This window comes from Dromiciops gliroides, chromosome 2 (genome assembly GCF_019393635.1).
Source record: "Dromiciops gliroides isolate mDroGli1 chromosome 2, mDroGli1.pri, whole genome shotgun sequence".
Classification (NCBI taxonomy): domain Eukaryota; kingdom Metazoa; phylum Chordata; class Mammalia; order Microbiotheria; family Microbiotheriidae; genus Dromiciops; species Dromiciops gliroides.
In genome coordinates this window covers 122,531,133-122,554,326 of record NC_057862.1, presented here as the reverse complement: position 1 = coordinate 122,554,326, position 23,194 = coordinate 122,531,133, and the positions used below count along the sequence as shown (strand labels likewise).

The window sequence follows — 23,194 nt, the reverse complement described above, 5'->3', positions numbered from 1 at the left end:
AAATTAATTAAAAGGGCAAAGTGGGGAGTATAAAGAAGGTAAGGGTGTAAGTACAAGCACGTGGAGGTGACCTGAGAAATCATAGATCTGGAGCTACAAGATGGAGAGTTGACCTCAAAGGCCAAACTCAACAGTATCCATATCTGCAGTCCAATTTTTTTTCTTTTTTCTTTCATTGATAAATTGTGTTTTGATGTGGCATACAAACTTCAACAAACTCAAAGCTGACCCACAACAAAGTAAAGTACCCCAAAATAGTTAAGCAAAACATCATGAAAGAATGATTGTAATTAATAGTATATGTAACCTTACACTAAAATAGTTTTCTCTTTTCCTAATTAATACCTTTATACCTTTAAATAAATAGGTTGCCTTTTGTTAAAATAGTGTGTGCTTAATTTTAATAAATTAGTTCTAGTGTCGACTATGTTCAGTCTGCATTTTGTTGACATTAAAAACTGTCACTTGTTCAGCTGTCCTTGTGTACATTCTAGTTCTTCTTTACTGCATCACTTCACAGAAGTGTTTCCCTATTTCTTGGAATAACTCATATTCAAGAAATATCTGTTCCTTAAGCAATAATATTCATTACATTTGTAATTCATACATTGTTTGGAATTCCCCAATCATCAGCCCAATTCTTTTTCTTTTTCTTTTTTCCCCAATGATTTTTTAAGTTAGGAATCTAGATGATCCTAGCGCTAGGAAATTTTTTTAAATGTCAAGATCCTTTTTTTTTTTTTCTCACCTTAGAGATAGTTCCCAAAGCCACGAAGAAAGTTTATCTGTCCTGCGGTCCAGCAATGAGTTCATGCGATATGCTGTGAATGTTGCCCTGCAGAAGGTGCAGCAGCTGGAGGAGACAGGACAAGTGGATGGTCCTGACGGTCAGAATCTGGACAGGATTTTCCAGAACCTCTGTGAAATCACTCGGTGAGTCACTGATCCTTCTAAGCCCTTGCTTTCCATCTTCTGTGTAAGAGGATCTGAGAGGGGAAAGATTCTGATTCAGTTCAACAAGCATATTATAAGTCCCTGCTCTGAGTAGGATCCTGGGTTGAGTGCCAGGGACACGAAGAGCAGAAAACACCAATTCCTACTCTCAAGGGGTTTATACTTTTTTTGGACTGGGGTTAGACCAGAGGAGTTGGAGAAGGGAGAAGAGAACGTGAACAAAGAGCACACCGTGCCGCCATTGTCTGAATTAGCTAGCACACGTACATGTGGTTTTCTCTGCAGGGTCCTGCTGTGGAGGTATACTTCAATTCCCACTGCTGTCGAGGAGGCCGGAAAGAAGGAGAAAGGCAAGACCATCTCCCTCCTGTGCTTAGAGGGCTTGCAGAGGATCTTCCACACAGTGCAGCAGTTCTTTCCTTCCAAGATCCATCAGTTCCTTAGGGCTCTCGGTAGGTCCTTGAAATGTGGAGAAACAGGCTTGAACCCATCTTCTCTTTACTGCCAGCCTTTTGCTTTGCAACTTTAGAAAACTTAGAACTGCTTGAATTGCCGAAGGTAGTTCTGATTTGTTATGGAGCGACATCTAGTGGTCGTTCAGTTGCATTTACTAAGCTACATATAATTAGGAATTGTTACAGGAAAATTTAGTATGGTATTGTTTGTTTGGGGTTGTTTTTTTTTGGGGGGGGGTGCCAAGGAGGGTTAAGTGACTTGCCCAGGGTCACACAACTAGTAAGTGTCAAGTGTCTGAGGTCGGATTTGAACTCAGGTCCTCCTGAATCCAGGGTTGGTGCTTTATCCACTGTGCCACCTAGCTGTCCCCTACAGAAAAATTTAGTATGGTATTTTAAAAGCCTGTAAGATGTATGAGATAATCCTTTTAAAGTTATTACTGATAGCGTTTGGTTTTCTATATTCCCATATATCCCTCCCATTCTTAGAAAGACATCTCATAACACAGAAGGAAAAAGAGGAAAACAGTTCAGCAAAACTACCCAACATAGTGAAAAAGCCTGACATATCCAGTGTTCTGTATCCATAATGCCCCCTACCCCTGCAAAGAAGGTAGGAAGGTGCTTCCTCCTACCTCTTTTTGTTGTTATTCAGTTGTTTTTTCAGTCACATCCAACTCTTCTTGACCTCATTTGAGATTTTCTTGGCAAAGATACTGGAGTGGCTTGCCATTTCCTTCTCCAGTTCGTTTTACAGATGAAGAAACTGAGGCAAACAGGGTTAAGTGACTTGCCCAGGGTCACACAGCTAGTTAGTGCCTGAGGCCAGATTTGAACTCAGGAAGATGAATCTTCCTAACTACAGGGTTGGCACTCTATTCACTGTGCCACCCAGCTGCCTATCTCTTCTTTGGGGGCAACACAGGTGCATTATAGTCCATGTCCCATAGCTTAGTTTTTATACAAAAACTGTTGCTATAAATACCTTTTTACACACACACACACACACACACACACACACACACACACACACACACACACACCAGCCTTTCTTTCACTGACTTCCTTGGGGTATATGTCTAGCAGTGACATTTCTGGGTCTGAACAGTAGTCACTTTATTTGTGTAATTCTAAATTGTTTTACAGTACTAAAGACCAATTTACAGCTTGACCAACAATATATGTGTGTTTATCCTTCCACAATCTCTCCAACATTCATTTTTCCCATCTTTTGTCATCTTTGGCAATTTGCTGGGAATGAAATGGAACCTCAAAGCTATTTTAATTTTTATTTCTTTTATTAATTGTTTGGATCTTTCTTTTATTTGGTTGTAAATAGTTTACAATTCTTCTTTTGAGAACTGTTTTATCTCTCTGGCCTCTTATCTCTTAGGGGATAACATTCACTATTAAAGCATATTACATATCAGACCCTTATCAGATATATTTGATACAAAGATTTTCTCCTAGTCAGCCATTTTCCTTTTTATCTTCATTGCATTAATTTTGTTCATGCAAAAGCTTTTGAATTTTTGTGTCATGATTTTTTAATATCACTTTTGTAATCACCTTGTTAGTTAAGTATTCATCCCCTAACCATAGCTGTAAAAGGTACCTGCTCTTGTTTTCTTTGTGTTTAATGCTAAAACTATTCGTATTTAAAGCAGTATATCGATTTTATGTTTATTGGTGAAAGATATAACAAAATTTCTGCCAGACTGCTTTCTGGTTTTCCCAGCAGTTCCCTCCAAACAGGATTCTGACCTGAGTAATTTATTTTTTCATTTTTTTTTAAACAGGGTTATTGAGCTAATACTTTTTTTGGTTCCTTCTTTTCCAGTCTGTTTCACTGATCTACATTTCTGTTTTTTAACTGTTAGCCAGTTGTTTTGATAATTATTGCTTTACAATGTAGTTTGAAATATGGAAGTGATATGGGGTTGGGGGAGTGGGATGGAAATTAATCTTATAACACTGCTTGATTTCAAAAATATACTTATTCTGTCTAATAGCAAAAAAAAATGTGAATCCATATCAAAACATTTAGCTTCCTTTCCTAGATGTCACCAGCGGAGATGAAGGAGAGGAAGATGTTGCGATCACCCAGAGAGCAACTTTCCAGATCAGGCAGTTTCAGGTGAGTGGCTTTGGGTAAGTCATCATCAATTTGACAAAACCCAAGTAAGACATGATCAGTCGCTGCAGCAATGTTGGTGAATTGGTTTGGCCTGAGCACTGAAAATGATTCTTGGGAGGAGAGATGGGAGTATATAGCAGAAGCAACTGATAAGGTGTTCTTCACCCAAGCTGTGGCCATTTCTTAGTCCTAGACTAAAAAGTTCTAATACACTTTATTGTTTGCACTGGATAACCTTTATATTTCTGGGATGTTGAAATTATCAAGACTTCATTTTCTTTTCATCATTTCTTGCCCTGCTATGGAAATCTCTGAGTACGTTATTTCTCCCTTGTACCAAGTAGGAGAGAGAGTGTGGCAGAGCGGATAGAATTGGCCTTGGGACTAGAAAGCCCTGGGTTCAAGTTCTACCTTTGACACATATTGACTGTGTGAACCTGGGCAAATCATTTAACCTCTCAGCCTCAGGGCCTGTCTGCATTGGTAAAGGGTGTTGTTTCTTTATCCAGGAACAGTGAAATCAAAGGTCTAATCCTGATCTCTCTCTCTCCCAGGTAGACATATCTATTAACAATTCTGTGAACTTTCTTCACACAGAGATCTCTAGTGAACTTGCTCAGCAGCCAGGATGATGACTTCAATGGCAAGGAGGCTCTCCTGTTAGTGACCATTCTTTCCAGTTTGTCCAAGCTACTGGATCCCTCCTCACCTCAGGTATTGGTACTAAGCTTTGAATTCTTAAGTTAGCTTTCCTCAGAAAAGATAGTTTCATATCATGAAAATAATTGGATGTCCTGTGGTAGCATATTGTAAATTATCTACATATATTTGCTTATGCCTTAAGTTAACTCCCATTAACATAAGCTGTATACTGTTTCAACCAGTCTTCCTGACAAGCTGCATATGTGAAAACATTCTCACTTTGATCTGTGTCTTATTCTACAAACTGTGGTTTCTGACACTCTGGAGTCATCTGTGCTCTTTACTATGCCCCCTCCTCCTAGAGCCAGTGTGAATAATATTACTGACTCATAAGAAAATGACCAGAGAGTTCTGCAGGACTCTCTGACACCAAGTAAGCTGAAGGTAAAGAGAGGAGCATCCTGGAGAAGAATGATCAAGAGGGGGTGCCTGGAGCCAGAGAGGAGAAGCAAGGCTGCTGGTAAAGACGGTTCTGTCTGTGTGCTATAGCAGAGAGCACCAGGAAGGTGAGGGGCAGGGCAAGGTTCTTACACAGACCCAAGGATGCTATGACCTTCAGGGGCTGCCAGGGCCCTTCACTTAGAGATAACAGAGTTGGAGGCACTTCAGGCCAGCCTGGCCATTGCAGAAAGACTATAGTGATTTCTGGCTTCTGAAAGAAATGGTCATGAAGGAGAAGGAACTAAAGGAGGAAAAGGACTTGAATATGAAGTAAGAGGAATTATGGGGTAATTTAGAGGACTTTGCTCTTTGGAAGAAGGTTAGAGAATTATTGAAGACCAACAACTGTAGATGAAGGAAAGTATGGAGGAGAGGGATCTGAGGAAAAGGTACTCCTAGGTAGCACAGTGGATAAAGCACTTGCCCTGGATTCAGGAGGACCTGAGTTCAAATCCAGCCTTGGACACTTGACACTTACTAGCTGTGTGACCCTGGACAAGTCATTTAACCCTCATTGCCCTGAAAAAAAAAGAAAAAAGAAACTTTGATCTAGAGGATCTTCCACCTTAGCCAAAAAAAAAAAGAAAGAAAGAAAAGGTACTCCTAAAGAAGGTGACTGGTAAGATAAAGGCGTGTAAACAAGAAGACTGGAATAAATGTGAGAGATGGGCAAGAAAGTTGGGTGTGGTTGTCAAGTTGTGAAAAGCTGGTAAAAGAGCAAAGTGAAATAAAAAGATAATTTTTAAAGGGTTCAAAGGTGTTAATGAAATGCTAAGAAGATAAGCTATTAAAAACCCATAAGAAGTGTGGGAACCTGAAGCTCTCAGTGTGGAAAGCAGGGTGAGTTTTGCAGTGACTTGGATGAAGTGTGTGATGTCCATATTTCTGCCATGGCCAAATGACTGCTCTCTATGCTGAAAGTGAAGGCTGGTCTCCTTCCTAAAAGAGAAGGTGAAGGTACTCAAGGAGCAGCTATCCATGAGAAAAGATCTGAAGGAGCAAAAAGGAACTCTGATCTGTCAGGAAGTTGGAAGATGGAAGTGTCATAGAGGAGGAAAGGAAGGACCATTATACATTTGGAACCAAAAAAATTTGAGAATTGGGGCGGGGGGCAGCTAGGTGGCGCAGTGGATAAAGCACAGGCCCTGGATTCAGGAGAACCTGAGTTCAAATCCGGCCTCAGACACTTGACAGTTACTAGCTGTGTGACCTTGGGCAAGTCACTTAACCCTCGTTGCCCAAAAAAATTTGAGAATGGGATTTAGGGTTCTGAATCCTGGCTTAAAATAGAGTGATGGGCCCCCAATCCAGGGCCACAGTGAACCAAAGAAGCACTGATTTTTTTTTTCCCCCCAGGGCAATGGGGGTTAAGTGACTTGCCCAGGGTCACACAGCTAGTAAGTGTAAGTGTGAGGCTGGATTTGAACTCAGGTCTTCCTGAATCCAGGACCAGTGCTTTATCCACTGCACCACCTAGCTGCCCCCAGAAGCACTGAAGAGAATGTATTTGCCTAGTACCTTCAGTGGAGTATCTAAACAGTCTCTATTTAGCCTTGTGCTCCCCGCCCCCCCCCTCCCCCTCTTTGCAGGGCAGTGAGGGTTAAGTGACTTGCCCAGGGTCACACAGCTAGTAAGTGTCAAGTGTCTGAAGCCAGATTTGAACTCAGGTCTTCCTGAATCCAGGGCCAGTGCTTTATCCACTGTACCACCTAGCTGCCCCCTAGCCTTGTGCTTTTCAACATTTTTATCAGTGACTTGGATAAAGGCATAGATACTATGCTTGTCAAACTAAATAAGACATTTGTTTTGTTTTGGTTTGGTTTTGCAAGGCAATAAGGGTTAAGTGAGTTGCCCAGGGTCACACAGCTAATAAGTGTCAAGTGTCTAAAGCCAGATCTGAACTCAGGTCCTCCTGAATCCAGGCCTGGTGCTTTATCCACTGTACCACCTAGCTGCCCCCTAAATAAGACATTTGTAAAGCACTTTACAGGGTGCCTGGCACAGAGGTGCATAAGAAATGCTTATTCTTGCCCCCTCCCCACAAAGCTGAGAGGGATGACCAGTACACTGGCTGAGAGTCAGGATCCAAAAGGATCTTGACAGGCTAGAGTATTGGGCTGACTCTAGGAAGACAAATTTCAGTAAGGATAAATTCAAAGGCTTCTATTTGGGTTTTTAAAAAAAATAAAAATCAAATATAAGATAGGAAAGGCATGGTTAGCCCTTGCTATGAAAAAGCTCTTGTGGCTACAAGCTCACTGTGAGTCAGCAGCATGAAATGGCAGCCAAAAAAGCTAATCCATGAAGAGGGCCACAATGTCCAGGAGTAGAGAGGTGAAGGCTTCACTCTACTCTGCCCTTGTCAGAGGACATGTTGAGTTTCAAATGCCTACGTGACTTCCATTTTGTGAAATGTATAGTAGGCAGTTGTTGATGCATGACTAGGGCTGAGTGGAAGAGGTTAGGGCTTGATATCTAGATCTGAAAGTCATTAGCATAGAAATGATAAGTAAACCCATATAGGCTGATAAGATCCCCAAGAGAGTAGGAGAGATGCAGAAAGAGAAGAAAAGAGGACCCAGGACAGAGCCTTGGGGTACACTTAGAGAGAGACCATGATATGTGTGATGATCTGGCAGAGACTGAGGAATGTTTAAAAAACAGGTAGAAGGAGATCCCAAAGAGAGAAGTCTCATGAAAATCCAAAGGAAACAATATTCAGGAGAAAAGTGGTTGACAGTGTCAGAGAGTTCAGGAAGGATGAGGAGTGAGCAAACGCCATCAGATTTGACAGTTAAGAGATGATTTTTAACTTTGGAGAGAGCAGTAACAGAAAGCAGATGTTGGAAGCCAGACAGCAAAGGGCTGAGAAGAGACTGAGAGGAGAGAAAGTCAAGGCAGTGAATATAAAACAAAGGTTCTTAACCTGGGATCTGTGACCTTTTAAAAAATTAACATTTTGATAACTATTTCAATGTAATTGGTTTCATTTCTAATCCTAGACATTTCATTTTGAATGCACAAAATTTAAAAGCTTATTCTGAGAATGTGTCCATAGGTTCCTCACACCACCAAAGGGGTCTCTGGCACACCTAAAAGTTAAGAACCAACTCCTGTCATGGCTGGTTTATTCTAAGCTTGACTGAGAAAGGGAATGGAGATAAAGGATAACAGCTTGGGGCAGCTAGGTGGCGCAGTGAATAGAGCACCGGCCCTGGAGTCAGGAGTACCTGAGTTCAAATCCGGCCTCAGACACTTAACACTTACTAGCTGTGTGACCCTGGGCAAGTCACTTAACCCCAATTGCCTCACTAAAAAAAAAAAAAAAAGGATAACAGCTTGAAGAGGCAGGAGGATCCAGAGAGGGTTCTTCAAGAATGGGAGTCATTTGAGCGTATTTGTAGGCAGCAAAGAAGGAACCAGGCCCTTGGGAGGGATTGAATATAAGGGACAGAGGCAACAGCTGTGAGGGAAATTAACTAGAGAAGATAGGAAGGGATGAGATCAAGGATGCATACAGAGGTATTGACCTTGGAGTGGAGCTGGACCATTTCTTCCTCAGGTTAGAGTGAAGGAAGAGAGACTGGAGGAGAGGGGATCGTGATGTCCAGTAGTTGTGAGATTAAAGAAGGGGAAGAGAGTTCTCATGGTAGATGGCCTCTACTTTCTCATTAGGGTATAAGGTAAGGACTTCAGCTGTGAGAGGTGAGAGAAGAGGAGGGGTGATGAGGGAAACTTGAGAGAAGTTTGGAGCAACAGCTGTGGAGAGTGAAATAGAGAATTAGATAAAACAAATTTATAGTGGACTCAGTCAGCAGAATTACATGACTATTCTTGTGGAAAAAATGGAGATGTGTGGGCTAAATGATAATACAGTAAGAAGATTTAGAATTACCTAAATGCCCAGATGCAGTCATCCTTAATGACTCCATGTCAGCTTGGAAAGATCTCTTGTAGTGTGCTAGAGATCTCTCCTTTGCTCTATGCTATTTTACACTTTTATCAATTACTTGCATAAAAGCATAGATGGCATGTTTATCAAATTTGCAAATAAGAGAAAGCTAAGGGAAAGATACCAAAACACAGATCCCTCAAATACTTCATTAGAGGCCTGCTGCCATGTGGGCATTGAACCGTTAATAACTACTGAGTCCAACCATTCAACCAGATGAGATCCATTTAATTGTACTGTCATTTAGCCCCCTTTCTAACTTTTCCACCAAAATAAAATAATACACTCTATCAAACGCTTCACTAAAATCATACTAGCATGCACTACAGCTAGACTGCTAGAGTGAAAGAACATTAGTGACTGTTGGACACCGACATCCTGTTCATTGGTCATTAAGCACCAACTTGATGCCTAGCACAGTCTTCATGGCACATTTTAACCCTTCTATACCTTCTTATCCTAGGCAACTTTTGTCCATATTCTTCCACAAGTCTTCAAGAGGAGATTCACCCAATAAGCTGAGTGCCTTCCCACAGATCTCTTAGCATCATATGAATACCAGTAGAGCATTTGGGCTGTCCGTAATTGTTCCATTCACTGAATGACCTGTCTGTTGTCTTCTTCAGCCATACATTTCACTGCTATCTCTTATATCACTTCTGCACTATTCTTTGCTAGTAGAATGTTTCATTGATTGATCTGCAGTTTTAATTTTTTGAAGACTGATACCTATCACCAGAAGACTATTGGGGATAAAAAGGTGAACCTTTGTTTCAGGGATAAGCTTGGGATCATTAAAAGTTTGTAGAGTTTCCCAAAGGCAGTCTAGCTTTCGTTTGTCCCTTTTTCATATCTGGACCCATTTCATTGCCCAGTTCATTCATTCATCTACAATATTTGTTCAAAATATAAGTACTAGTAGCCCAGCTTTACGTGCTGTCCCACCAACTGTGTACATCATAGTCTTTTGTTCTTTATCCACTTATTTTTTCCTATGTGACTAGCTAGGCCAAATTTTGGGTTTTTTGCTTTTTGCATGATTACAAAACTCATTTAGGACCATTTTATTGCTTAGGAGTTTTATGCAATCAGCATAATGTCATCCATAAAGTGGCGCATCTGTAGCACCTTAAAAGCTATAAGGAATCCCTTCTTTTGGACTCTTGATGGATATCCTCCATGATAGTGGCAAACACTTTTTCTTGGCAAGTATTCATTTCTCTGTTTTATGGACCACTTGAGATTAACAATCAGAAGGTCACTGAACAAAGTTCTCTTCTGTTCTTACATCACTCAGGTCATCTTGATTACAAAAAAGAATTGAAAAGTTTTTGCACAAATTTAATATAGTTAGAATTATAAGGGAGTTAACTAGGGAAAAAAATCTTTGCAGGAAATTTCTCTGGTCTAATATATAAGACATGGAGAATTGATACAACTATATAAGAACAAGAACCATTCCCCAGTAGATAGATTTTCAGAGGACATGGCCCAGCATTTCTAAAAAGAAGCATAAGCTATCAAAAAACATATTTTAAAATATTCCAAATCACTAATATTAAGAGAAGTGCAAATTAAAATGGTGAGGTTCTACCTCACACCCATCAAATTGACAAAGATGACAAAAAAGAAAAATGATAGTTGTTGGAGAGAATGTGGAAGAACAAGTACCCTAATATACACAGATTGTTGTAACCATTCTCCTAGAAAAGTTTGGGGCTATGCCCCAAAAAGACACTAAACTCTAAATTTTTGACCCAGTCATGCCACTACTGTATCCCCAAAAGAGGACCCATACATACAAAAATATAGCAACATTGTGTTTGTGGCAAAAGAACTAGAAACTAAAGGGGTGCCAAGCAACTTGGGACTGGCTGAAAAAAAAGCATGAGATATAAGTATAATGGAATATTATGTCAGAAGAAATGACAAAAAAAAGGATGAGTTCAGAGAAATCTAGAACACTTCTTTGAAATGATGCAAGAAGAAAAATTTATACAATGACCATAACATTTAAAGGAAAAAAACTCTCATAGACTTAAGAACTCTGATCATCATAATGACCAACCATGATTCAAGAAGACTAATGTTGGATCATGTTTCCCATCTATTAACAAAGGTGATAGACTAGAGGTACAGAAGGAGACAAATTTTCAGACATGGTCAGTTTGTGGATTTTTTTTGACTAATATTATTTATTAGAAGGGAGCACTTTGGAGGAGGAGCTGTGGAATGATGATGGGGAGGATAGTGATAATGCTGGGGGGAGAAATCAGTGCAATATTTAAAAATACACAGATAAATTTAGAGGCAGACAGACATGCAGAAGAGTTTCGGAAATACTGTGATGAATTTGGTAATTACTTTTTTGTGCTTAATAGATTTTTGTTGTTTCATATCCTTCCCTCTTCTCCCCCAGATAATTTTGATTACATGAAATGGAAAATATTTGCTATGAACAAAATCAATGCAACTAGGATACAAAGGGAAACTATTCCCCACAGAACCTGGTACTATCATTCATTACATATTTTAATTTAATAACTCCTATTAGGAGATGGCAAGAAGATTAGTCAATTTTAATCCCTGAAAGGATGGCAGTTCTTGAATCTAAGTCAAGTACAAAATCATTCTGAAAGAAGTCCTTGATTACAGTCTTAGGATTAATTTTGATGGGGATACTGGAGCAGAATTAGAATGGATTTATGCCCAAGTTGTTGGTAAATCATTTGCTTAGATTTGGAAATAAATGCCCAGTGGTCGTTTATTTTTGACAATTTTTGGAACCAACCTATTTTTGTTTGTAACTAACATCTAAGTGACTGGTCCTTCTACTTTGATACAGCTTATTCAGATGCTTTCCTGGACAGTCAAGATGTGCAAGGAAAACAGTCTAGGTATGTGCTTTTTTGGTTTTATGCCATATATAAACCATTGTCATCAAATAGCATTTATTAAAACAAATATTCTTTGACACTAGGAGTATACAGATCTTTTATTGGTTTGGTGACTTTGTTATATCATGATAGTGGACAAGTGCCTTCTCTTATCTGGCTTGGATAGATAGGAAGACAGACCCATACAAAATGGTTACAAGTTTGTTTTGGGTTAGAGTGTAGCAGGGCAGATTACAATGTGATCGGGGGGCAGCTAGGTAGCACAGTGGATAAAGCACTGGCCCTGGATTTAGGAGTACCAGAGTTCAAATCCAGCTTCAGACACTTGACACTTACTAGCTGTGTGACCCTGGGCAAGTCACTTAACCTCCATTGCCCCACCAAAAAAAAAAAAAAGATTACAATGTGATCTGATCGGCTCTCTCCAGCTGTTTCCCTGCTTTTCTTGGAGTAGGCCAAAATGGGCTTACTGGCCTTAATCATGAATCCTCTTTCCTTTCCTTTCATAGAGGATGCCTCATTTTGCAAAGGCATGGTGAATCTGCTCTTCAGCCTCCATGTCCTGTGCAAGAGTCCTGTTAGCCTCCTTCGTGACCTGTCCCAAGATATCCATGGACAGCTTGGAGATCTAGACCAGGTACTGTGGTGTTTCGGAAGCTTGGGAGCCAAGAGTCTTTTCTGATCTGAAAAGAGAATGATGACTGTCACCCTTTCTCCTTCCCCAGGATATAGAAGTAGAAAAACCAAACCACTTTGCAATGGTGAATCTAAGGACAGCAGCTCCCACTGTTTGTGTAAGTACTTACCAGAGCCATGTGGATGGATCACCATTCATTGCATACTGGAAGTAACCAAGAACCAATGACAATAGTTGAAACCCAGGGGCCTGGCTCCCATACCCCCAAGTCCCCTGTCTCAGCTGAGTCCCACACAACACATCACCAAGTCACTTTTCCCTTTGTAGTTGCAGGTTCTCAGTCAGGCTGAAAAAGTCTTAGAAGAAGTCGACTGGCTGATCACCAAACTTAAGGGACATCTTGGTCCTGAGACTCAGTCAGGTAAGTGCGTGCTCATTCAGATGAAGGTACAGTTTGGACCTGAGACTAAAAAGCCATATCGAACCATTTTATAGAAGGAGAATTCATGAGGTAGCATTAGTTTAACTTGATGTCAGTGGGATATTTATTGCTGGTAAACCACAAGCTTATTTTCACTACACTGTCATGAAGGGCTTTGAGTACGTAGCTCTAACGTTTAACTCTCCTTCCTTCTAACCAGAAAATAAAGCTGTGTTGGGTTTCCATTTGTGGATATTTTCTCCTTTCAGAGGAGGCTTCTCAGGATGTCTCACCAAACCAGGCACTCGAGAAGGCAGCTATCCTGCAACTTGGGACCCTGCTCACAGCATTCCATGAGCTGGTGCAGACGGCACTACCATCAGGCAGCTGTGTGGACAGTCTACTAAAGAACCTCAGCCGACTCTACACCATCCTTACAGCTCTCGTTAAATATGTGAGTGATGAATAGAGAAGTCATGCCGCGATTCTCTTCTTCCGTGGCCACCAGCCCAGAACAATAGAGTCCTCTTCCAAACTCATATCATAAAACCTCAACAAACCAGGTCTGCCTTGTTCCAAGGTCTTACAGTCGTCATTCATTTGGTCTTAGTTGGGACAGGCTTCCCCAGCATTGCCTAACAGTCTGTTAGATTAAGCAAATCTGTTACATTAAGCAAATAGAGCCCCATTTTTTCAGGTTAGGAAACTGAGGCTTGGAGTAGTTAAGTGACTTGCCCAAGGTCATGCAACTAGTAAGTAATGATTCTAGGACTAGAACCCAAGTCTCCTGATTTCTGCAGAGGCAGCTGTTGACACAGAGATAGAGCCCTGGGCCTGGAGTCAGGAAGACCTGAATTCAAAGGCACAGAGGTGGGAGATGAGTGGCCATGTAGGTAAAGCAGCAAGTCAGCTATTTTGGCTGGAGCACATAGTGTATGAGGGAATGGTGTGTAATTAGCCTGGAAGGATGGCTTAGAGCCAGATTCTCAAGGGCTTTAAATGCCAAGCAGAGACTTTTTTTCCTTCTAAATTTAAACTCTGAAATAGAAACATTTCCAAACACAGTAGAATACAGAAAGAGGAAATATCTATAATTGTGAATTTCTATTTCATACCACTTGCTTTTTAAAAAAGTATAAATTCTCATTACTTTCAAAACTGTCCTGCCTGTTTGTGCTTCTTTCTGAATTTTTTGTTCTCTGCATTTTTTTCAGTCGGCAAAAATCTACCTTCTCTCCCCACTCCCAAACTATTCCTCCCATTGCAAACAAAAAAACCCAACTCTAATATCCAAAGTAAATGTATCTCATCTAGCACTCCGTGTCCTTCACCTTTTCATCAGAAAGTAGGTAGCATGTTTCATCATTAGTCCTCTAGAATCATGGTTGATCACTATGCTGATCAGATTTCTTCTCAGCTCTTTCAAAGTTGTTTGTCTTTACCATATTGTTGTTGTATAAATTGTTCTCCTAGTTCTGTTCCGTCTATATATCAGTCCCTATAAGTCTTCCCAGGTTTCTCTGAAACTATCCCTTCCATCATTACTTGGGTTGGTTTTTTTTTTTCTTCTTTTTGGGTTTTTTTGGTGGGGCAGTGAGGGTCAAGTGACTTGCCCAGGGTCACACGGCTAGTAAGTGTCAAGTGTCTGAGGTCAGATTTGAACTCACGTCCTCTTAAATCCAGGGCTGATGTTTTATCCACTGTGCCACCTAGCTGTCCCCTTTGGTTTTTTGTTCTTTTAGGGGGCCTTCTACCATTTCTCAAAGCACAGTAGTATTCCATTACATTCATATACCATAACTTGTTCAGTTAACAAGGTATAATGTTCCCAACTTTATGGGCATCCCCTCAAATTTACGTTCTTTGCCACTTCCAAAAGCTATATTTTTGTACAACTTCAGTTAGTTTAGGAATAATCTCTCCCTTCATCTATCCTTTCTCTAATTTCTCTTCCCCTTTCCTTTCTATTTCCCTCTTGAGTTAAATATATTCCTGGTAACTATTCCCTCCTTACCCATCCCTACTTGTTTCCTTTTTGAGTTTGATATATTTCTACTGCATACTGTTTGTTCAGTGCTCCTCTCTGTTTCAGATAAGGGGGAGGTTCCTCTGATTCCCACTTCCCTTTGCCCCCTTCCTCTGTGTTTATATATTCTTATGCACTCCAGTTATGAGAAATAACAAATTCTACTCTTCTCTTCCTCCTTTCCTCTTTTTTAACCTCCCTTACTTTTCCCCTCTTTAGATTCTTGGAACAGAGCCATTCTACCCCCAGGACCTCTTTTTCTTGTTTAAGATATTCATTATCCTTGGAAGGTAATAAGGTTCTGAAGGGATACTTATTTCTTCTCCTCATATTACCATGTTAGAAATACATCATCTTGTTGGGGCAGCTAGGTGGCGCAGTGGATAAGAGCACCGGCCCTGGATTCAGGAGTATCTGAGTTCAAATTCGGCCTCAGACACTTAACACTTACTAGCTGTGTGACCCTGGGCAAGTCACTTAGCCCCAATTGCCTCACTAAAAAAAAGAAATACATCTTATGGTTTCTTCCAATTGCTCATTTTTCTTGACTCTTGTAATTGTATTTCAGAATTCCCACTCAGTTCTGGTTTTTAATATTCAGAGATGTGCAAAAGTCCTCTATTCCCTTGAGGTACATTTTTTTCCCTACAGGATTATATTCAGCTCTGCCAGGTAAAAATATCTCTTTTGCTTTTTAAACTATTGTATTCCAAGAGCTCCTCTGGATTTTAGTAGTAGATTCAGTGTCTCATATGACATGATACTGTAATTGAACTGCTGCTTTCTGGGTGCTTCCAGTAATTTTTCTTTGATGTGGAAAGCTCTGGATATTGACTCTGACATTCTTAAGACTTTTTTCTTTGGGGGTTATTTACAAGAGATCATCAGTGAATTCTCTTTAGCTTTACTTTACTCTCTGGTTCTAGTAGATCTTGGCAGTTTGCATTTATGATTATTTTAAATATAGTGTCCAGGCTTTTGTTTTGTAAACATGGTTTTCAGGTATATCAGCAACTTGAATTTTTTAACCTTGACACCTTTTCAGGTCATTTGTTTTTGCTCTGAGTATCTTCTGTTTTCTTCAGGTTTTTTTAGTTTTTATTTTAATATTTCATACTGTCTTACAGAATCTGTTTGGGCTATGCTGGCTTTTAGAGATTCCATTTCTTAAATGAGAACTTTTTTTTATCACTTAACCACTTTCTGTTATATTTGCCACTCTGATAGGTGTGGTGATACCTCAGAGTTGTTTTAATTTTGCATTTCTATGATCAATAGTGAGGGAAAAAAGTGATTTTGAGATTTTTTTATATAAATGACTATAGATAGCTTTGCCAATTCTCATCTTTCTTGCTCTCTCTTTGACTGTGTCAATCACCCTCTTCTCCTTGATACTTTGTTTTTGTGGGGCCATGAGGGTTAAGTGACTTGCCCAGGATCACATAGCTAATAAGTGTCAAGTGTCTGAGGCCAAATTTGAACTCAGGTCCTCCTGAAACCAGGGCCAGTACTTTATCCACTGCGCCACCTAGCTGCCCCCGAAACTTTGTTTCATGACATTCTCTCCTGGTTCTCCTCCGTCCTCTTTATGCTGCTTCTCCATTTTCTTGGCTGGATCTTCGTTCAGGTCATACATATTGGCTAATGGTGAATTTCCTTCAAAGCTTTGTCCAAGGCCCTCTTCCTTTCTCTGTACCAGGGGTTGACAAACCAAGGGGTTAAGCCATCACCTATTTTTGCAAACTCTGTAGTTTGCCAGCTCCTGCTCTATAACTTTTCACTGGTGATCTCATCAGTTCCCATAGATTCAGTCATCTCTATGCTGATTCCCAAGTATACTTATCTAGCCTTTACCTCTTCCTCAACCTCCAAATTCTTATCTCCATTACTCCATTAGACATCTCAAATTGGATGTCAGACTTTTTTTTTTTGAAGCAGTTAGGGGTTAAATTACTTGCCCAGGGTCATAACAACTAGTGTCTGAGGTCAGATTTGAACTCAGGTCCTGATTCAGGACCAGTGCTCTATCCACCGCTAGGTGCCCCTCATAGACATTTAAAATTCATTATGGGGGGCAGCTAGGTAGTGCAGTGGATAAACCACCAGCGCTGGATTCAGGAGGACCTGAATTCAAATCTGGCCTCAGACACTTGACACTAGCTGTGTGACCCCGGGCAAGTCACTTAATCCTCATTGCCTCACCAAAAAAAAAATCATTATGTCCCAAACTGAACTCATTAGTCTAACTTCCTCCTTTCCGATTACTGTCCAAGGTACCACCATCTTCCCAATCACCCAGGCTAACAACCCAGGGATCCTCCTTGACTCACTCTCTAACTTCCATATCCAGTCTGTTGCCAAGTCCTGTTGATTTTACCTTCATAATCTCTCTGACATATTTCTTTTCTTCTCTGATACCTTCACCACCCTGGCACAGGCCTTCATCACTTCATGCCCAGACTATTGCAGTAGCCTGCTGGGTGGTCTCCCTGCCTCATCTCTTCCATCATTGCAGCTGTCAGGGTGTTCTTCCTAAAGTGCAGATCTGACTATGCCACAGACTCCTCCCCCATCAAATAAAATGCAGTGGCGCCCTATCATTTCCAGGATTAAATATAAAATCCCCTCTGGCATTCAGAGACCTTCATAACCAGGCCCCCTCCTTTCTAGTCTTTTTACACCTCACTCCCATCACACTGGCTTCTTGGCTGTTCCTTACACAAGGTGGAACTGTCTCCTCACACCAAGCATTTTCAGTGGCTAGCCTTCAGGCCTGGAATGTTCTTCCTCATTTTTACCTCCTGGCTTTCTTCAAGTCCCAGCTAAAACCATACCTTTTGCAAAAGAGCCTTTGTCCCAGTCTTCCTTAAAGCTCATGCCTTCCCCCTGTTGATTATCTCCGGTTTACAGTTTATCTTATCTGTCTTCTTTGCACATAGTTGTTGGCACGTGGTCTCCATTAGACTGAGCTCCTCGAGAGCAGGGGTGTTTTGTTCTGTGTTTCTTGTATCCCCAGTGCTTAGCAGAGGGACTTACTCAATGCTTGTCAACTTGAAAGATTCCATTCAGGAACATTACTCAATGGAAGAAGAATGGTATTTCGCCTCTATATAAAAGTGCTTGCCTCACGACAGCCTTGGGAGATAGGTGCCGTTTGTAGATTTAAGAAACTGATGCTCAGGAAGGGAAATAACTGAGCTGGCTGCTGGACACCAGCCCTCATCATCATGCCTGGACTATCGCTCACAGCACTTTTCTAATTGGTCTCCCTGCCCCACTCCCATATATCCTGCCAGCCCATCTTACACAAGCTTCAGCTTATTCAAAGCGTGACCATAGTAGTTGCTCAGAACTCCAGTGGCTTCTTAAGAGCTCTAAGGTCAAATAGGAAATCCTTCAGTGTGGGCATTTAAAGCCTTGAAAAACCTGGTTCCTTCCTGTCTTTCCAATTTTCCCAAGGACCCAACCATCTAGTTATACCGATTCATATGTGCATGCTGCGTGCACGTGTGCGCACACACACACACACACCCTTCTCTCCATCTCCCACCTCTGGGCATTTTCACTGGCTCTTCTGTGCCTAGAGTGCTCTTCCTCATCTCCCTGGTGACCTCTGACTCCTGGCTTCCTTTAAGACTTCGCTCCAATCTCACTTTCTGCAGGAGGCTTAACCTAGTTCCCTCTGTTGTTAGACCCTTCCATTTATACCAAATACATTGTGCATTTATGTAGTTATCACGTTTTCTACTCTGTTAGAATGTAAGCTAATTGGGAGCAGGGGCAGCATTTTTATCTTGCTTGTTTGTACCCTCACCAGTGCCTTATGCTGGATGGGCTTAATAAACTCTTTCTGACTTGGTGACTTGCCAGCATCCAGCATTCAAACCCATACCTTTTGACTACAAGCCCAACACTCATTCCTTTCTACCACAATGACTTGCACTCTTACATAAAGAAAGCTGAAACAAAGATTTTCTTTTCTGTCAGTATCTCCAGGTTTGCCGTAGCTCAGGAGGAATTCCGAGCCGTATGGAAAAACTGGTATGTTTGCTTTTCTGGAGGGAGGGGAAGAAGAGGTTTTATTTGTAATGCAATTCTTGTATCTTTTGCTCTGCAGGTTAAACTCTCAGGCTCCCATCTGACACCCCAATGTTATGCCTTCATCTCTTATGTGCAGGTAAGAGGAACAAAAGTTCATTTCGAGTAATTGATTCTTACATACCAGAGCAGAGCAGGGACTATGGAGCCAAGATCTACAATGGATCAAATATCCAAAATGGATTTCTTCCCTGTCCACAGAAGGAAAGTTAGAGAGTACTGATAGAAGTCAGATGATTTACCAAGTTTGCAGCAAAACTGTCTCCAGTCTACTGTTGAACTATCTAATAGCTCCCAAAAGAGACAGATCTAGGCTAGAAGCTTTTGAAGAAAGTAGACATTTCTCAGCATTCACATAATTTGTACCTAAAGAAAGTATTTCCTATCCAGTATTTGGAGCAGAAAAAGACTATGCACTTGGGATTGGTGACTTGGTCATCTTAAAACTATGAGAAGCCTATTGGGAATATGAGCCAAGGGACAGTGAGGACCAAAATATGGTGGCAAAGCTGCCTGTCAAGGACAGTATCACTGCTAATGAGCTGAATCTAACAGATACATGTGGGCTTTTTTTTCATAGTCCTGTTGAATAGAGAGCCTTTTCTCTGTCCCCTCTGAATCCTTATGGGGTATGGCCTGTAGGGTCAACCTAATGGGCATCTTGCTTTCAATTCCCTCAGAACATCCAGAGTGAAAGCCTAAGCTTTTCAGGAGAGAAGAAAAAGGAGAAAACTGCTGCAGTTACCACAGCCATGGTGAGCTTATGCCAGGACTTTTAAATCTTGATGCAATTTATTGGTTCATTCAGTACTCGAGCATTTTGCAGTGATCTAACTTGTATTTATACGACTATTTGTTCAACGGCAACATCTTTATTTGGGGTTAAAAAAACCTTAGGTGTTAATTTTTGTGCAGAAAGGGCAATGAGGTATTGTGAGCTCTGTTCTGTGGCTCAGTATAAAATGGCCATCAGGGGTGGCTAGGTGGCACAGTGGATAGAGCACCGGCCCTGGAGTCAGGAGGACCTGAGTTCAAATCCGGCCTCAGACACTTAACACTTACTAGCTGTGTGACCCTGAGCAAGTCACTTAACCCCAACTGCCTCACTAAAAAAATAAATATAAAATAAAATAAAATAAAATGGCCATCAAAGATTGTATGTTCCAGCCCTCTGTCCCAATGTTTTTATTATCTAGATGAGAAGCAGAGAAATAATTTGCCCTAAGATCAGAGGTTTGGTTTGGACCTAGACCTCCTACCAATCCAGTGCTCTTTGCCCAGTATCACTGGGAGGGTTGGTCAGGGAGAAGTGCAATCACTTGCTACTGTATATGAAGCCTAAATGAAGTGGAATCCTGGCAGAGCAAATGTCTCTGTGGAACTGGAAGAGATAGCACAAGTGCTGGAGAGGCCTGCAATTCTAATATCACACCAAGTAACCAGAGATGTTTGTGAATGTTAAAGAGGACCTACTACAACCCATTCTTCAAGAGCAAATCAGTTTGAAGTAATATTTTGAAAAATTCACTCTGGCACATGTTAGGCCTAGGATAGCTTGATGAACCCCGAATTAATTCATCAGCAAGATTTACAATTTCACTTGGGTAAAGGAACTTTAGTTTATTTAGTTCTGGTGGACTGTAGGACTCAAGTCATGACAATTTGGTTTTAATTCTTGTCTTCTCTTTACCTTATAGGCTAGAGTTCTTCGGGAGACCAAACCAATTCCTAATCTGATCTTTGCCATTGAACAGTATGAGAAATTTCTCATCCACCTTTCTAAGAAGTCCAAGGTAATTCACAATCTGTGTACTAAATTCAGACAAAACAACATTTAAAACAAATTGAGCAGAGGATAATAGCTAACATTTACATAGCACTCTCAGGTTTGCAAAGTGTTTTACAAATATCTCATTGTATACTCAAAACAATCCTGTAAGTGTTGTTATTATGCCCATTTTACAGATAAGTAATCTGAGGCAGATAGAGGTGCATAAACTCACCCACAGTCACAAATCTATTAAGTGTCTGAAGCTGAATTTGAATTCAGATCTTCCTGAATACAGGTCCAGCACTCCATCCTCCATGAGAAGGAACTGAAAGATCAATAGTGTTCTAAATAAAACATGATTTAAGATGCTTCAGCAGAAAAGTCACAAAATAATGACAAAATTCTTCTTTATATGTACTACTGTCATAGGTAAACCTAATGCAGTACATGAAGCTTAGCACCTCCAGAGACTTCAGAATCAACGGGGACATTTTGGACACAGCTCTTCAGGAGCAAGAAACAGACGAAGAGGATGAAAGAGGGGCAGATCAGGTCAGTTCCCTTTTTTCTCTTTTTTGAAGCTCATGTAATCAGATCTAAGTATAGTTCTGAAAGGGTGAGACACTTTATGGTTTACAAAATGTTTTCCTCACGACAGTCCTTTGAGGCGATACCTTTGAGGTAGATAGTACAGGTATCATGGACAGATGACAAAATTGAGCCTGAAAGAGGTCCGTGGTCACTGACGCAAGTCGAGTGCTCTTTCCACCATACCTTGCTTTTTATAGATCGGTAATATAGGCATTCATATGGGCTGAAAGAAGAGAAATAAGGCTAATTGTAAAAAAAGGGAGGGGACCCTGGGCAAGTCTCTTAACTCTTTTTGCCCCACAAAAAAAAAAAGAGAGAAAAGAAGGGGGCCTATTGATATATGAAAATAAAGAAACAGGTTGTTTGTTCTTTATCTGGCTGCTTATACAAAGTAAGAGGATGATATATTGAGATGAAATAAAATTGAGGTTTAGTAATTTATCTATCCTATTCTGATCACCAACTGTGATCAGGTCATTAAAAAATTAAACATAGGTACATGCCTATAAATTCCTTTTTCCCTAAAGTCAGTACCCTAAAGGGAAAGACCTTTTCCTCCAAGAAGTAGGAGTGACACAGGCTTTGATCAAAGCTTAAATTTTATGAATAAATTTAATCAATTGAACATTTCTCTTTTCTTCCAGACTGCTGAATCTGAGCACAGCAGAGATAGTCAGGAACCAGCCAAGAAGAAAAGGAAAAAGAAATGAAATTCCTGAATTGCTACAATATAGGCTGCCAACTGCTCCAGGCCCATAAAGCCTTAGTTCCCTTTTTGGCCATCGCACTGCGGCCACAGCACCTTAGTTTTGAACCCATTGAAATGAAGTCCACTCTTCTTAGCATGTCAGCGGAATGCCTTATTGAATAGCAGCACATAAACATTTATCTTTGTAAAAATGTCCTTTTATTTTTGGAGAAATGATTGTCCCAAGGCAAACCCTGTCCTAAAAAAGGGTCAGCTAAGAATGCTGTGAGGTGGGAGCCTTCATCAGTGTTAATGCTCCATAGGAGCAAATGGGATGCCTTCAGATCATGGCATGTTAGAGGCTTAGCTTCTTTTCTCCAAGGAGCCTTTGGTGAGTTTAATTATTTGATAAATATCCAGCGCTTCACCTGAAAGACAATTAAAATTAGTTAGAGGCACTTGTCTCGTGACTTGGGAATGATGTATTCTAAAGGAAGATAGGGGAGTGGTTGAGAATGTTAATTCCCAGAAGAAGGGCCATTCTATCCAACAGGGTATGGCTCCCTGTTCTCTTTGGTACAGTGGACCATTTCTTTTTTTAATGAGAAAAAAAATCCCCATGTCTCTTAATTCAGCTGTAATTCCAATATCTGCATTCTACAGGTATAAATGGAAGAACACTATGTACTCACCTGGGGGGATTCCATATCTCCTTTCTAGTCCAGTTGGGTTGGAAGGTGTTTTACAATCCATTGTCACTTCTTTCCTTAAGCACTGGTCAATGTCAACTGCACTGAAAAAGGCCACAGACTGGGGCAGGTCATTAAGACCCAATTTATAGGCAAACATGCATCTGAAATAGACCAAATATTATTCTGCTAAGTGGACAGTCTCCCAAAGTCAAAGACTGACAAATATAGTCACACTCATCTATTTTGTTCTCAAACCATTAGGTTTAAATTTATAGTTTTCCGCAGAATCTTAATACCAACCATCCAAAGGGCAATGGGCTTCCCTAACTTTAAACTCCACTTAATTGCTAGGCTGAAACCCATCTCCCTTGAACACTTACAGGAGCCTTATATGACAAACTTTTGTTTTTACAAAAGGGCAAAAAGCAAGTACTTCAACATGAGTGAGCAATATTGATCCTTGTTTAATAATTGTTATATCCAATAAAATATCTCAAAAAAAAAAGATAAAAAATAATTGTTATATCCCTCTATTTCAACCTTGGTAGAAACACAATCATGATATCAATATAAAAAACTCACGTGGGAGAATATTTTTTTTAAATCAGTCATCAGAACACTGAGGCCAGCCTTTAAAGTCCCAGATTATGTACCAGTACATAAATAAACTTCTTTTGTTCAGATTGAGGTTCTTGTTTATAAGTCGTGTACACATTCAACTACCATTTTTGG

General features: G+C 40.5%; 2 protein-coding genes across 3 annotated transcripts in view; one reads left to right on the top strand and one right to left on the bottom strand.

Annotated features, from left to right (window-relative positions):
* Positions 1 to 21,933, top strand: part of FANCI (FA complementation group I) — a 59,845-nt gene extending 37,912 nt beyond the window's left edge. The window contains exons 24-38 of the mRNA XM_043982972.1: positions 754 to 933; positions 1,240 to 1,406; positions 3,470 to 3,546; positions 4,144 to 4,260; positions 11,487 to 11,538; positions 12,048 to 12,175; positions 12,264 to 12,332; positions 12,503 to 12,596; positions 12,866 to 13,050; positions 18,610 to 18,663; positions 18,740 to 18,799; positions 19,401 to 19,475; positions 20,418 to 20,513; positions 20,921 to 21,043; positions 21,727 to 21,933. Coding sequence (XP_043838907.1) covers positions 754 to 933; positions 1,240 to 1,406; positions 3,470 to 3,546; positions 4,144 to 4,260; positions 11,487 to 11,538; positions 12,048 to 12,175; positions 12,264 to 12,332; positions 12,503 to 12,596; positions 12,866 to 13,050; positions 18,610 to 18,663; positions 18,740 to 18,799; positions 19,401 to 19,475; positions 20,418 to 20,513; positions 20,921 to 21,043; positions 21,727 to 21,792 — 1,543 coding nt within the window. The 3' untranslated portion in view covers positions 21,793 to 21,933. The remainder of the gene's footprint in view (positions 1 to 753; positions 934 to 1,239; positions 1,407 to 3,469; positions 3,547 to 4,143; positions 4,261 to 11,486; positions 11,539 to 12,047; positions 12,176 to 12,263; positions 12,333 to 12,502; positions 12,597 to 12,865; positions 13,051 to 18,609; positions 18,664 to 18,739; positions 18,800 to 19,400; positions 19,476 to 20,417; positions 20,514 to 20,920; positions 21,044 to 21,726) is intronic.
* The window catches only part of POLG (DNA polymerase gamma, catalytic subunit), a 43,914-nt gene continuing 32,804 nt past the window's right edge, over positions 12,085 to 23,194 (bottom strand). Inside the window, exons 24-26 of one of the 2 annotated variants that reach the window (XM_043982970.1) lie at positions 22,463 to 22,623; positions 20,724 to 20,825; positions 12,085 to 12,221 (exon numbers count right to left, since the gene is read on the bottom strand). In XM_043982970.1, coding sequence (XP_043838905.1) covers positions 20,767 to 20,825; positions 22,463 to 22,623 — 220 coding nt within the window. In that variant the 3' untranslated portion in view covers positions 12,085 to 12,221; positions 20,724 to 20,766. Of the gene's footprint in view, positions 12,222 to 20,723; positions 20,826 to 21,966; positions 22,199 to 22,462; positions 22,624 to 23,194 lie in introns of those variants that run through there. The other variant, XM_043982969.1, reaches the window with a different exon arrangement.